At 57.9% G+C, this 14,832-nt stretch overlaps 1 protein-coding gene across 3 annotated transcripts in view; it reads right to left on the bottom strand.

Annotated features, from left to right (window-relative positions):
* The window catches only part of CAPN5 (calpain 5), a 57,677-nt gene that overhangs the window by 27,452 nt on the left and 15,393 nt on the right, over nucleotides 1-14,832 (bottom strand). For all 3 annotated transcript variants that reach the window (XM_025357777.1, XM_025357778.1, XM_025357776.1), the window contains 2 exons: nucleotides 12,364-12,563; nucleotides 3,219-3,350 (listed from right to left, as the gene is read on the bottom strand). In XM_025357777.1, coding sequence (XP_025213562.1) covers nucleotides 3,219-3,350; nucleotides 12,364-12,528 — 297 coding nt within the window. In that variant the 5' untranslated portion in view covers nucleotides 12,529-12,563. The remainder of the gene's footprint in view (nucleotides 1-3,218; nucleotides 3,351-12,363; nucleotides 12,564-14,832) is intronic.

Genomic DNA, 14,832 nt, shown 5'->3' with positions numbered 1-14,832 from the left:
CTGATTGTGTCTGACAAATTAAAACCTTAAGTGACTTTGTACATCCTTGTACTTTTTCAAGCCTTCCGTCCCCAGGACCTACTACGGTTCTCAGGGCACAGCTGGTGCTCCATCCATGTGTGCTAAGGGAACTGCTTGGTAACTAAAGAGCAGGAACTGCTAATATAACCGGGTCAGGGACAGAGTGGGAGGCATTTTTAAATGCTCTCACTGGCCTCTCCCAGGCCCCACCCAGGGTTGCTCACCCCAGCACTCTCTCCTAGAGACAATCAGGCATTCGACTGGGACTCCGGTCACTTCCGTGCTTTTTTTTTTTTTTTGGCCAGGAGCTGCCTGACTCCCCCTGGGCCCAGGCCTGGCCCTGTGGCTCAGAGCAGGCATCAGGTCTGCCCCTGTGCCCGGGGCTGCCCCAGGCTCCAGAGAGGTGAGCTCACAGCTGACCTTGGCTTAGGCCAGGCCAGGACCAATGGCAAATGTTCAACCAAACTGTTGCATCCTGATTTCAAGTTCCTAAAACCTGGTCACCTGAAGTCCACTGCCCTGCCCTCAGGGAATGTACCATCAAGTCGGGGAAGCTAAAATGCCCCCATCAGGGACCCGTAGGATCAGGGCACGAGGCTAAGAGATGTCTGGCAGAACAGAGAAGCAGGTGGGGCATCTGGAAGGGGGCAGGGGAGGGAATTTAACAAGTGCAGAGAGTGTGAAAGGCAAGGGTTTGCCTTCCTCTGGCCCCTTTAATCCTCCACAACCCTGGGCGCTGGAAAGGTCAATTTACACTGAGGACAAAAACAGCTAGCAGCGGACCCAGCCGGCATCAGATCCAGGTCAGGCTGGCTTCCAGTCCTGTGAGGGGTAAGGGTGGCTTCCTGTGTGGGGGTGTGTTGGGGGCATATGTGTCGAGGGTGCGATGCTCAGCGTGTCTAAGGCTCAGAATTCCCAAGTGTGAGTTGGGGAGGGCAGGGGTGCAGCTCAGGCTGGGCAGCACCCCCACTGCCCTCCCATGGAGAAAACAAGGAGGCCCTGCAGGGCAACAGGCCCAGAAAGTGAGGGGTGACAACAAACAGAGCCCAGTCAGCAGGGACGAGGGAGGGAAGGTACAGTAATGAGCTCCGCAGGGCCCTGAGCCTCCTTCTGGGATCCATGGGCTAGCACCACAGCAGCACAGGAGGCAAAGCGCAATTAGCCAGGAGTGCCCAGACCCGCCCTGGCCTCCCTGGGACCCAAGCTGCTGTAGATCAGCCTCTTGGCCCTGGCAGCCTCCCAGACCAGCCAGGCCAGGTGCCCCAACCCCCTGCAATAGGAATCTTTGGCCCACAGATAAACACGGGCCTCCTGCCCGCAGTCCTGGGCCCGCTCTTCACTGGTAAGAGGCAGAGCTGCACCAGGAACCGCTTGGGGCCAAGCCCAGGGCAGAACACACAGGCTTCCACCTACAAATGGCCAGACGGATGGCCTCCCCAGGAGAGGACCCAGTGGAGTGAGGCCCAGAGCCACAAGGCCCTGGGAGGTCTGGGACAGCAAGGCCGACCATGGGGCTGCTGGGTGGTAGCTGAGTCCAACAATTTGGAAAGGAGCTGTGCTCCCAAAACTCTCCTGAGCCTTCTCTACTCCACGTCCCTGGTGGCCTCAGCAGGGACATATACGTTGGGCCAATTCTGCCTGTGGGGAGCTCACCTCATGGGGGAGGTGAAAGATAAAACAGGCAATTACAGGGCAAGGTGGGAGGTGGGGACAGCCCTACAGGATGCCCATGTGCCCCTTCAGCCCCTGACTGAGCCCTCATCTAGCACGGGCTGGGCTCTAAGGCAGGGGGACCTTGTTCTGGGCTCAGAGAAGGGGGTGGGAGCCTGGAAGCTGGAGAGTGAGGACCAGCCCGACACCCAGAGCACGGAACCAGGCTCCAGCCCTCTGTGGGCCTTCAGGCATAGAACTAAAATGAGCCAACGGGTGGCTCTCGGAAGCCCTCCTGGCTCAGGTGCCCCATGAATACCCACATCCACATGCTGCAACCGTGGCCTCTGCCAAGGCCCCAGAGGCCCTACAGCAGGCAGGGCTCCTACCCTGCAGGACCATTGGGGCTAGGCCTCAGGGATGCCCACCCTGGAGTGGCTTTGAAAGGTTACACCCCCGTTCTGCAGACTCAAGAGCAAGACACCTATCAGAGTCTCAGCCTCGCCCAAGGGCACTGCTCCCTCTGACGGCCAACGGATACCTCAGAGAATGAGGAAAATCTCAGTCTTGCACAGGAGTACCTTACCTGTATGTTCTATGATATTAATTATCATAATGCTGGTAGGCACAGCCACCTTTGGCCAAGCACCATGCCACACAAGGCTCGTTGAGTGCAGCATCTGGTCCCACCCTCACCACTCCCCAAGAGACAGCCACTCCGATTGTCCTGATTTTGCTGATGAGTCACCTGAGGCCAGCTCCAAAGCTACCAAGCGCTGAGGCTCACTGCCAAGCCTGGGAGATGCAGGTGTCCAGTGCTCCTCAGCCCCACTGCCAGCCCCTCCCAAGGGATGGCAGAAGGGCAGGGATGAGCAAGGGGCCATGACCAGAGTCTCCCTGCAGTCCCTGACAATAATTCTTCAGGAAGCCAGGGTCTGCCTCCACTCTGGTCTCCCTGCCTCCTGTGCACTGAATCTAAGGCCCCTCTGCCAAGTGCTGGGATAGGAGGTTGGGTTGCAGGACCAGAGCCCATTCTTTCCAACCCAAACCCTTTGGCCCTAGTCCAGAACACCAGAGCTTGGAACCGGGAGTCGTGAAGCTGGGGATCGCCAACCCACCCTTGCTCAACAACTGGGAAAAGTCAGGCCCAGAGGAGGACAGCGACCAGCCGAGTCACGCAGCAGGTCTGTGTCCGTCAGGGGTCTCCTGAGCCCCACCAGAGGTGTACGCTGCACACTAAATGTGATGCACACAGCTTCCACATTTCACAGGTGTGTGTTAATCCACCAAGTGTCCCCAACAGCGGGGACGGGGAGAACATATCAGAATGACCTTGGGAGCCCCACAGATTCCCAGTGCCTGCCCAGCTGGAGGGTAAGGGATGGCAATTCTGACGCTCGGCCAGAACTGGGGTCCCCCACCCCATCCCTGGCACAGGCTTTTGAAAGTCTCATCTGCCACATTCAGGTTCCGCCTGTCTGGCAGTGAGAGCCGCAGGCTGCGTTCACACTCCCCAGCACCCTGCCCCACCCTGCCCCAGGCCTCACCTTTTGCCACAGCGACTCCCGGGAGGCAAGTGACGAGCAGGCTGCCACAAACCAGCAGTTGCCCACCTGGCCCTGGTGCAGGTCGTGGGAGCTGATGCCATCCACAAAGAGGCGGGGGTCCTCGCAAATGTCCTGCAGAGACGGTGAGGAGAGAGCGTGAGGGGCTGAGGAGCATGCGGATGCCCCCCATGGCAGAGGACATGGCAGACACAGACATGACAGACAGACTTGCTGTGTGACCGTGAGCATGGAGAGTCACCTGCCTCCCACCACAGACTCGGGGCCCCATGTGGCCCATCTGCTCCCTGCTTGCCCCTCACCCCGTGGTCCTGCCTGGGATCCCTCTCCCCTTCCTGGCTGGAGAGGGCTCCTCTGCTAAAGGTTTGCTGATGAAGAACCTGTGGGAAGACGTCAGAGCGCCAGACCCAGGGCACTGCCTTCCTTCTGCCCGCTGCGCCCCTCCCTAACCAGCAAAAGCTCTGTTCCCTTCCGTCTCCAGCACCAGCAGCCTGAGTGCCCACCCCCGCCAGCCCACAGGGGCCCAGCAGGATTAAGTGGGGTGGGAGTACAGGCATGGGGCAAACACCCAAATCCCATGTGGGGAGTACAAAGTGAGGGGCCAATGGGGAGCAGTGGGCCAGGCCCCGCAAGGCACTTGACTCGTACAGTCTCATATCTGATCCTCATGCCGCCCAAGGAGCGAGGAGTTGTCATTCCATTGTATGGGTGAGGAATGGAGGTTCAGAGAGGGACTGTGACTTGTCAAAGGCACACAGCAAGCAAATGCTCAAGTGGAACAAAAACTCAAGTGGAGTAAAAACTTCGTCCGCTCCCCTCCCCTCCCCTCCGCTCTCCTCCCCTCCCCTCTTCTTTTCTTTTCTGACACAGTCTCGCACTTTTGCCCAGGCTGGGGTCTGGAGTGCATTGAGTACAGTGGCGCAATCTCGGCTCTCTGCAACCTCCACCTCCTGGGTTCAAGCAATTCTCCTGCCTCAGCCTCCCAAGTAGCTGGGATTACAGGGGCCCACCACCATCCCCAGCTAATTTTTATATTTTTAGTAGAGACATGGTTTCTCCATGTTGGCCAGGCTGGTCTCAAACTCCTGACCTAAGGTGATCTGCCCACCTTGGCCTCCCAAAGTGCTGGGATTACAAGCATAAGCCACCGCACCCAGCCTCCATTTTTATTTTCTACAGAGACTGGCGGGCATGGCCCAAGAGGCTGCTCCATGAGACGTAGCCAGGGAATCCGGCCAGGGCAGCCACTGACCAGGGAATGATCCATGAGCAATTGGCTGCTCTCAGGCCCAGCACTTCCTAATTTCTGGAAGCCCCTTGCCCTGCCTGCTAAGAGAGAGGCAGCCCAGGGGGGCTCCAGTACCAGTTGCCCTCTGCACCTGACCCTGCCCCAGGGGGCCTCCAGTACTAGCTGCCCTCTGCACCTGACGCTGCCCAAGGAGCTCTGGCTCGGGTTTTCCACCTCTTCCTGCGGTGGGGGTATTTTCCTTAAAAGCCCCCTGAGGCAGTGCTGTGAAAGGCAAAAGCATGGGCTTTGGTTTCAGACTGGAGACTGAATTCCAGCTCCTCACTCGGCAGTCTGGCGAGCTCTCTGTGCCTCAGCTTTCTGATTTATAAAGTAGGAACAACGATTTCTTTATGTTGTTGGATTTGGGTTTTTTTTTTTTTTTCTTTTTTTGAGACATGGTCTCATCTGTCACCCAAACTGGAGCGCAGTCACAATCACAGCTCACTGCAGCCTCAACCTCCTAGGCTCAAGCGATCCTCTGGCCTCAGCCTCATGAATAACTGGGACTGTAGGTCCACACCACCACACTCAGCTGACTCTTAAATTTTTTGTAGAGATGAGGTCTTACTATGTTGCCCAGGCTGGTCTCAAACTCCTGAGCTCAAGCAATCTTCCCACCTCAGCCTCCCAAAGTGCTGGGATGACAGGCTTGAGCCAACGTGCATGGCCAATAATTTCTACTTTGCGAGGAGAAATCAGTGTATGTAAAGTACTAAGCCCAGGGCCTGACCCAAAGCGAATGAAAGTCTCCTTCAATGTTCACGTGCTAGGAAGCTATGCCCAGACCACCATGGGTGGCTCCAGCACCAAGAGATGCAACCAGGAAGGGTCAGCTCACCCTGTGTTCCCGCAGCTGTAATCATCCCGTCCCAAGGCCTGAGCTAGGGGTGGGGCCTGGCCTGATCCCTAGCCCTGGCCCAGGGAACAGAGCAGGCCCCTCCTCCTCTCCCATTGCCTCACTGAGCTGAGGAAGCCACTACTCCCCAGGGGTTGTGGGTATAGTGGAGGGTGGGGACCGGCAAACACTGAGACATGCCTTTCATGCACCAGGCATCCTGCTAGCACCACAATCCATCCTCACCATGGCACTGAGAGGTCGGCAATAGTTCCCTTTTACAGATAAGGAAACTGAGGCCCAGGGAGGTTGAATACCATGCCCTGGCCACACAGCACGGGCAGATGGCAGCAGCCCTCTGCCTGCCTCCACTCCAACAGGCACTCCCGAACTAGTTCCATCCCAAGAGCTTCTGCGATCCTACCACAGGCGGCCAGCAGAGGGCGGAAGAGGCAGGAAGACAGAATTTGAATGTCTGCTCCCTGTCTACTGGCTGTGCAACTTTGGGCCTCACCCATGCAGACGAGATAAATGACCATCCCTGCAGGGCTGTGTAGGGACTCTACAGATCGCGGAGCAGAGCAGTGGCAAGGGAAAATGGGGCAGAGGGCCCCTAGTTCCCACCAAGATGGGGACCCTGCCTGTCACCTCTGCCCAGAATAACCAGAGTTTTAGAGGGTCAGAGAAAAGGCTAGAATGCCCCCAAGGGCATGAGCAGCTCCTGAGACCTGGCCCCTCCTTCCAGTTGGCACCACAGGGTGCCCCAGGGCCAACCTGCACGGTGGCTTCTGCAGAGCACAGGTCTAGGAAACCCAGTGAGGCCACCTGCTCTCATCCATTCCCAAGGGCACCCCCTCAGGAAGCACAGGCAGGAAGAAGGGACTTGCCTCCCCTCCCCGCTGCCCTCTTATCTTCCCTCCCAGCCCTGGCCCACACCCCACAACCAGCCCATCCTCTGAGCCAGAGGGAGCTATGACTTAGCTTCTGTTCCCTGAGGCCAGGAGGGCAGGCAAGACGGGGAAGGGAGAGGGGCTTCCATATACGGAGGACCCCAGCCACATCCCTGGGAAGAGAAACAGCTACCACCTGCCATCACCAGGGTCTATGGCAGGAAGTGACTCAGGTGTCCCTCCACTTCAGATCCTCCCAGCCAGTGTCCTAAGACAGACACACAACTGCCCCATCCCACAGAGGAGGAGGGTGAGCCCAGGACAGGGCAGTGATGTCCAAGATAACAAGGCAAGTAAGTGGGCCAATCCGATGGGACGCCCTAGGTCTGCTGGGCTCCCAACCACGGTCTCCCCACACTGAGCACCACAGCTGGGGCAGACCTGAGGTGCAGATCCAACCAGATCTGGGCCCCAGAACAGGGCTCTGGCCCCAGACACTTCTCCAGTCCTTGAGAGACAGACGGAGCTCGGGAGTCGCGATTCCCAGATTCCATCACCCTGACTTGCTGTGGAAGAGCAGGGACCTGGGGGCAATTTTGCAGCCTGGGAAGGAGCAGACAGAGCAGAAGGCAGCCAGGCATGTTCCCACTGCCAGGAGAGGCTCAGGGTCACCAGCTCTCACCAACAGAAGCCACCTGAGGTTGGTGGCACCTGGAGTCTGCTCTGGAATCCAGGGGCCACCTTGGGGCACCTGTAAAGGAACAATAGTAGAAATATCTCATGATGACTGGGCACCTGCTATGTGGCAGGCACTGTGCAAAACAACCCTGTGAGTTGGCACAGTTGGCATCCCCTTTTTACGGATGAGGAAACCAAGGCACAGAAAGATTAAGTCACTTGCTCAGGGCCACACAAGAAGAGGTGAACTGAGATTCAAATTCAGGCGGTCTGGCTGCAGTCTCCAGGTGGACTAGGTTTGTTTGTTTGTTTGTTTTTTAGATGGAGTCTCGCCCTGTCGCCCAGGCTGGAGTGCAGTGGCGCGATCTTGGCTCACTGCAACCTCCGCCTCCTGGGTTCAAACAATTCTCCTGCCTCAGCCTCTAGAGTAGCTGGGGCTATAGGCGCCTGCCACCACACCCAGCTAATTTTTCTATTTTTAGTAGAGGCAGGGTTTCACCATGTTGTCCAGGCTGGTCTCAGGTGGGCTAGGTTTTAAGGGTGACAAAGCCATCCTTCCTTCACCTGTCTCCCTGCACCTGTCCTAACCCAGATTAGGGAGTATCTCACTAGACAGCAATGAGACCAAGGGTTTGGGGATGCCCAGGCCCTCACCCCTGCCACCATGGGGCCAGGCTTCTCAAGTCCAGTGTTTGTCCTTCCGCTTTTCCTGGGCCACTGGCTGGACACAGGTCATAGAGTAAGTGAGGGAAGGTCTCTGCCCACAGGCAGGGACCTTGAGAAGAAGCCAAGCCCTGAACCTCCATGTGAGCAGGGCTGTGACAACAGGAGCCAGAGATAAATCAGAGGAAGCTGCCTGGAGGCAGTGATGCCGGCAGAGCAGGCATGGAGAGTGCTGGTAAGCAGGAAGGTTCAGGAGGGAAATGGAGACCCGAAGTGTCCTGAGGCAGATGCTGCCTCCAAAACGGTCCTCAGGTGCCCAACCACCTGTGCTCCCTTCCATCCCTGTGCATACTCGCTGGGTTTCCTTAGGGTCCCCACCACCAGCCTGTGAGCTCCTAAGCAGGGCCCAGGCCTGATTTTGCCAACTTCCAGGTTTAGCAAAGCTTGGCAGGTTCCCCTGGGGCTGCGGACAGGTCCCTGGGAGGGAGGGGGGACAAAGTGGTGCACAGGATTGGGCTGTACGGGGCTGCCCCTGAGGGCTGGAGGCTGACCATTTCTCCAGTCAACACAGCTCTAGGACAGCCTTCTGCACCTGCAGTCACCGCTCCCCTGCTCAGCCCCTCCCAGCCAGTTAGACCAGCTTCACCTGACAGGCCACAGCCCAGCCCACCTCCCTTCTCCCTTCGTGGCACAACAAGAAATTCTGGTTTCTAGTCCTGGTGTACAAGGCAAGGCAAGGCAGCAGACTGGATCCATGGCACCTGAGCTGTACCTGCAGAGGCTCCCTCCATGTCTGTCCTCCTCCCCGACTCTTTGTCCATCCAGCTTCACCCCAGTCACCTCCCTCCTGGAATCTAGGATCACAGAAGGAATGAACTAGACAGTGGGAAACAGGTCCGGGAAGGACGCGGGACTTCCAGCTGGAACTGGAAAAGGAGCTGCAGCCTACGGCCCATCCCCTCTGCAGAAGACTTGCCCTCCCCCAGCCCTATCTCCTTCTCCTCCATGGCAGTCCCCACCCTTCAAGGCCTCTGAAAGCTCTCCCTGACCCCACTGAACCCCATCTCTGAGCACATGCCCAGAAGGGGGTCATTCCTGGGCAGTTGCCCCCGCCTCCCCACGCTGCCAGGCCTTGCTGCAAACTGCCTGTTCTGTGGCATGAAAAGGCCTTGTGTTCAGGGAGCCCAGGAGTAGGGCCATCTCCAGGAAATGGCTTGATGGATAAGAGTCCCAGGGACTGGGCTGGGGCTGGGGCCCCCGAGACTGCCCCGGGGGAATTCTGGAGGTTCCAAACTGGCGTCTGTTCATTGGACCCCCACCCCTTGTCCCCTCTGCATTCCACCAAAGGCCCTCCAGGCTCATACCCAGATGTGGGAGAGACAGCGCACTGGATGAGGGGACGCTGCCCCCACAGTGGTGACAGGAGGCCGCCTACCAGGGCCCTAGCCCTGAGCGAGGAGAAAGGACACCCTGAGCTCCCAGGCCTGGGGACAGTCCCCATTCTCCATGTATCTTCTCAGGCAGGCCTGTGAGGGGCCGGTGAATGACCACTGTACTGGAAAGAACAAAAACATAGCGAGCCTGTGGGCAAAGGGTGTGGGTTCAAGGCAAGTGCCCAGGTCAGCACCCAAGAGGACAAGGCCTGGTCCCACCTGCAGAGTCAATAGGAGATGGGATGTCCCAGCCAGGGTGGTTCTAGGTCTCCAACACAGGGTTGCCAAGGAGAAGACGAGCAAGAGAGGGGAACCAGTTTGTCACCTGTCTCCCATGTGTATGACACCACAAATACCTCAAGTCATTTCAGTTTCCAGAAACTATGACCAGTAAGAATTATCCTTCCCCAATTACAGATGAGGAAACTGAGGCCCAAGTAGGAGTGACTTGTTCAAGGTCACACTTCTAGTGAGGTAGGGCCAAAGCTGAAGTCAAGTTCATTCTGGCTCAAATTCTAGCCTCGGCATTCCATCTGAGAGGCAGGGAGGCTGGGAGCCTGGTTGAGGAGATCCTCCAAGAACAGAGCAGCCACTATAAGGACCAACTCAGCCGGGCACAGTGGCTCACGCCTGTAATCCCAGCACTTTGGGAGGCCAAGGCGGATGGATCAAAAGGTCAGGAGATCGAGACCATCCTGGCTAACATGGTGAAACCCCGTCTCTAATAAAAATACAAAAAATTAGCCGGGCATAGTGGCGGGCACCTGTAGTCCCAGCTACTCGGGAGGCTGAGGCAGGAGAATGGCATGAACCCGGGAGGCAGAGCTTGCAGTGAGACGAGATCACGCCACTGCACTCCAGCCTGGGCGACAGAGCGAGGCTCCGTCTAGAAAAAAAAGGACCAACTCAGAGAAGAAGCTGGAGGGGATGGACGGGCATGCATGCAGCACCGCTTCCCATTTGTAAACAAGCGGTCACAGGTAAGACTTCATCAAAACAAGGCTGCCTGAGGCCAAAGTTCCCTCTCACTGGCAAGCAGCTGGGTGTTACTAATAACCCACTGGGCTGGGCCTGCCTCACTGCTGAGCCAAGACTGCTTGACTTCCTGCTCCACAAACCTCCCATCCCATTAGTGGGGCAGGGGCTGCCTGTCCCGCAGGCCTGTTGCCAGCCAGTAGGTAGTGCCTACACACACGGTTTAGGAAATCCAGGCAGTGCCATGGACCATCCACCCCAGCCTGGTCTGAGTCCCTATCGATGCTGTCCCATGGGCTCCACTCACACAGCTCTCTGAACACCAGCCACCATATGTTCTCTGCCACCTGCCCCCACATCCAGGACAGGGCAGCTCTGCGTGTCTGGAAAGGGCAGCTCTGTGTGTCTGGAAAGGGCAAGACACCGAGTGAGCCAGCAAGGAAGGCAACAAGAGGAGGAGGTGTGGCAGGGCTCCTGAACCCGCAAGGAAAGGGGCTCAGAAAGGGCAGCTGACTCCCCTGGTTCACGCAGCGGGAGAGTACCAAGTGGGCCAACCTGGCGTCTCCTCCTTTCACCGAGGCAGGCCCAGCCTGCTCCCGCCAGGCCTCACCAGCCTCTTTCCAGTCCATCTGGGCAATGGCCAGAGGGCAGGAGGGAGTCAGGATGGGGGCAGCCAGGCGATGGAGTGGGAGGAGGGTGAAGACCTCGAGTGCCCAGCCCTCCCCGCCACAGCCAAGGCCTCACAAAGGCCCTTTGAGGCCAGCTCCCTCTCCACCTACTTGACAAAGGAAGAGAGGAAGGCGTGGGAGAGGGGGCCCAAGAGGCAGAACTCTTGTGGCCAGGCCAGGAGGCTCCTGGGCCTTCCAGAGAGTCAGTACAGGGCCAGAGGGTCTGTTACAGCTCTTGGGACTGAGGTCAAGGGCACCAGGGGCCCTTTATCTGGTGTCAGGAAGGTGGGATGCAGGGAGGCAAGGCTCCTGGGTCCTCACCTACCCTTGCTAGCAGCTCATGGGCGATCTAGGACATGCACCTTCCTCTCTTGGCCTCAGTTTCTCTGCCTCTCAAGAGTCCCAGTCCAAGGACATCTACAGGGTATTTTCAGTCAGAAGGGACTCGAGATCATAGCCTGGGAGGGAAACTAGAAAACTACATTTCATTTTCCCAAAAAGCCCAGGGGATCACAGGGAACTTTGGAAAATGCAAATCTGACCCTATCACAGGCTGCTGAAAGCCTTTGCCTCAGAGGGACCTCCCTACCCACAGAGTAAGGTTGAGCATCTTGGCCCCAGATCTGTCATCCCGGGCACGGCCCTCCGCAGGCCCACAGGAGCCTGAGGGGCTCCGACCTGTGAGTTTCTATTCCCTCTGCCTTTTCCCACCCGGCCCTTCGGGCAAAAGCCTCATCACCCTTCACCTCCAAGACGCTGCCTCTGATTACTGGGCTGCGGGAGTCACAGCCTCCTCCGGCCCTGAGCATCCTTGAGACAGCACGGTCTCCTGCACTGTGAGGGGATGGCCCTCACAGTGTCACCAGCACAGCCCTGGAGGCCAAGGAGGGGCCTGTGCAGTAACCTCCAGCCGCTTCCCCTCCACCCAGGCCACCAGGGACCCCACTCTGCAGGACCCACAGACAAGCAGCGAACCCCTCCCCAGCCCACCCTCACATCCAGGAATCGGGGTTCATGGGGATGAAATCACACCACAAGGCCAAACATTTCTGTGTAACACACTCTAGCCTCAGGGACCAAGAGAAGCGGTCGGAGAGATGCCACCCGTTCATCATTATCAATAGCCATGGTCCCATACTGGCTGCCAGGCTGTGTGTGGAATCTGGCATGCATTACCTCTTTTAATTCTCACAACCACCCTATGAGGTAGGTACTACTATTTTTTTTTTACTATTATTATTATTATTGATTAATCATCATAATAAATACTTTTCATTTCTACCACAAATGACTATATCAAAATCATGATGATAACAATCAGGAAAGCAAATTCCTTACATTTGGATGTTAGTCTACATTTTACTAAAAACGGTCATATCCACATCACCCCATTCTTATTCCAAAAATGACCCTCAGTGGGGCTGAGGTTACTGCCCCGTTTTTCCTGTGAGGAAGTGGAGGCCCTGAGAGGGATGAAGGCCTGGTTGGGCCTCAACCAGTCCAGTGGTGGGCACAGGATTACAGCCCATTCTCTGAGCTCCCCATCCAGATCAAATCTCACCATTTCAGCACCCTCACTTTCTCAGCAGCCTGGGGCTAAGGATGCCTCCTCCCGCCACTCCAATGTCCCTGCAGACCCAGCCGTGTGGGTGGGCCTAGGCCTGCTCACCCAGCTCCAGCTGGGACCAGACACTGACCTTGGGCCGCTTCCACCTGACAGTGGGCCCTGGCGTGCCCTTATAGTAGAGCGAGTCGTCAGTGGCAGGGAAGAGGGGGTCCTCGAAGAGCACCTTCCTGCGCAGGCAGTCCCGCCTCAGGGCCGAGTAGTTCTGGTCCTCATAGGGCTTCACGCACGAGAACATGGTGGTTGCTGCCTCAGGGAGGGAAGGGGGAACACCTGGACAGGAGGGCAAGAAGACCGTCACTCGTGGAGTCCCTGGGTCCCTGCTGTGCCCTGTGAAGTGGACATCATCAGCCCCATGGTACAGGCAAGGAAGGCTCAGAGAGGCGTGGAGCCTATCAAAGGTCACACAGCTGGCATACGGCAGAGCGGGACAGGCACCGACCAGCCTGCCTTCACAGACTGGATTCTCTCGTTTCTGAAGCTCAGAGGCGGTACCAGGCCCGCAGGCCACTCAGAGCTCAGGCCTGGCCCAGACCGCACCCACCTCGCTGCATTCCTTTGACCAGCCTTCCGTATACCTCCTCAGACAGAATCAGACCAGTGGCCAGCCCTGGCAGCTCCTGTGCCTCCCACAGGAAAGCAGCGTGTGCCTCCGGGTTTCCCTCCCCTCCTCTAAAGAGTGGCACATTTCTGTCTGGTGTGGGAAAACCTTGCCCCAGGTACCCCTCTTGGCATCATTCATTCATTCTCTCCGGTCCTCCCTGCACCATGCTGCCTTCCTCACAGCACCTCGGAATAGATGCCTCCAATTCCGTAGAGAGCAGGCCCATGGCTCCTTAACCCTCCCTCCATTCCCCAGGGGCCCTGGTGTGGGTAGAGGGCAGGGCAGGGCAGGGCAAGGAACAGTGGCTGGCAGGGCCTGCGTATCAGGTGCGCTGAGAGATGCTCAGACAGCCAAGCGCCTGAGTGACCACCCCATTTATGACTCCCCCACCCCATCCCTCAAACTCCATCTGGGCTGCGGTGCAGCCCCACAGCACCCGGTGTCCTCTTCCTGGGGTCTGCCCAGGGTAACAGTGCAACCCTTTTGGGGTAAAGGCCACAATTTCCAGCCCAGCCCTGACGGAAACCAGGGCAAGGTAGGCTGGCTGTGGGAGCGACATCTGAGAGCAAGACCAAGTGAGTGCCAGCCCCAGCGGCACCGCCCGACTGCTGGGTGACGCGGGACAGGTCATGTGAACTCTCTGGGCCGTTTTCTCGGCTCAGTGATGGGAACTACGCAGCGCTGCTGCACCTCCTGGAAGGAGTGAACCCATTAACTGAAGGCTGAGGAGCCTGCCGAGCACGCCAGTGGGAAGACGAGTGAGGTGGAAGGGGCCGAGACACCCGGTGGTCCCAAGAGACGCCCCTTTTCCCTGGCCAGATGTGCGTGTGTACTGCCTGCCAACAGTGCCAGTGGGCACACAGCTGCCAGCTTTCACAAAATACAACTGAGGCTCAGTGAGGTGAGGTGACCTGCCCAAGCTCCCCCGGAAACCTGGTGTCTGGACAGGGACCCAGATCCTCTGACTTCAGTACCACCGCCTTGGCTGTGTGACCCTACCGCTCTCACTCAGGGTCTCCCCACACACCGTGGCTGAGCTGGGGCCTCACTGGGGCCTCACGTGGAGGGAAATAGGGAAGGGAGAGACAGGAAGGGAAAGAGGCGAGTTCGGGTAGTGAGCACGGGCACGGATGGACAGCAGGGAGGAAGGGGGGCCATTGTCCCCCCACCTGCCAAGGGAGCTGACAGCAGTTGTCCCCTGCTCTGCACCTGAAGCCATTTCACCTTCTGCCCCCACATCCGTACTGGGGCAGCTTGTGACCTCAGGCCAACCACTTAACTTCTCTGGCTGCCCCTCTGCCCAGGGAGGCCAGCAGCCCTGCCCCCTCCCACCCATTCTCCCTGCCTTGGAGGCCTAAGGGAGAGAGAGGAGCCCACAGAGCCAGCTCCTGGGCTTCAGGCTTCTGGCACAGTCACCAAGGAGCATCATTAGCACCACGGGTTTCCGGCAGGGTCAGCTCGGGAAGCAATTTAAGCTAAAAGAATTAGATCAGAGAAGCTGAAAGCAGGAGCCCAGAAATCAGCTCTTGCAATTCCAGTGTTTCTGAGCCTAGAGGGCCCAGAGATGGGGAGCAAGCTCACCCAGGTCACACAGCCAGGCTGCTAGAGAAAGAGGGTCTGGGTGTTCTCCAGGCCAGGAAGGGGCCAACACTGTTGGGAGGGTCCACTCCTGGGGAGGACGGAAGGGAGGGAGAGGCCACAAAGGGAGAGCTCAGCTAGGCCAAGGGCTGCACACGGCCAGGCCTGGCTGGCTGAGGGTCTGATACCATTGCCCCATTCCTCCAGCCTCACCCGCCTGCCAGGCTGACCTTGGCCTACTTATGTGAGGTTCTTCTGGCCCCAGCCCTTGCACAGACTGCCCTCTACACTCTCCATCTGCCCCAAGGTCACCTCCCAGTGTATCTATGGGGCCAACACCCCAACAGGGTCAGCTGTCCT

The sequence above is a fragment of the Theropithecus gelada genome, chromosome 14 (genome assembly GCF_003255815.1).
Source record: "Theropithecus gelada isolate Dixy chromosome 14, Tgel_1.0, whole genome shotgun sequence".
Lineage (NCBI taxonomy): Eukaryota > Metazoa > Chordata > Mammalia > Primates > Cercopithecidae > Theropithecus > Theropithecus gelada.
Note: the sequence above shows the minus strand (reverse complement) of the source record. Positions and strands in the feature narration are given on the sequence as shown.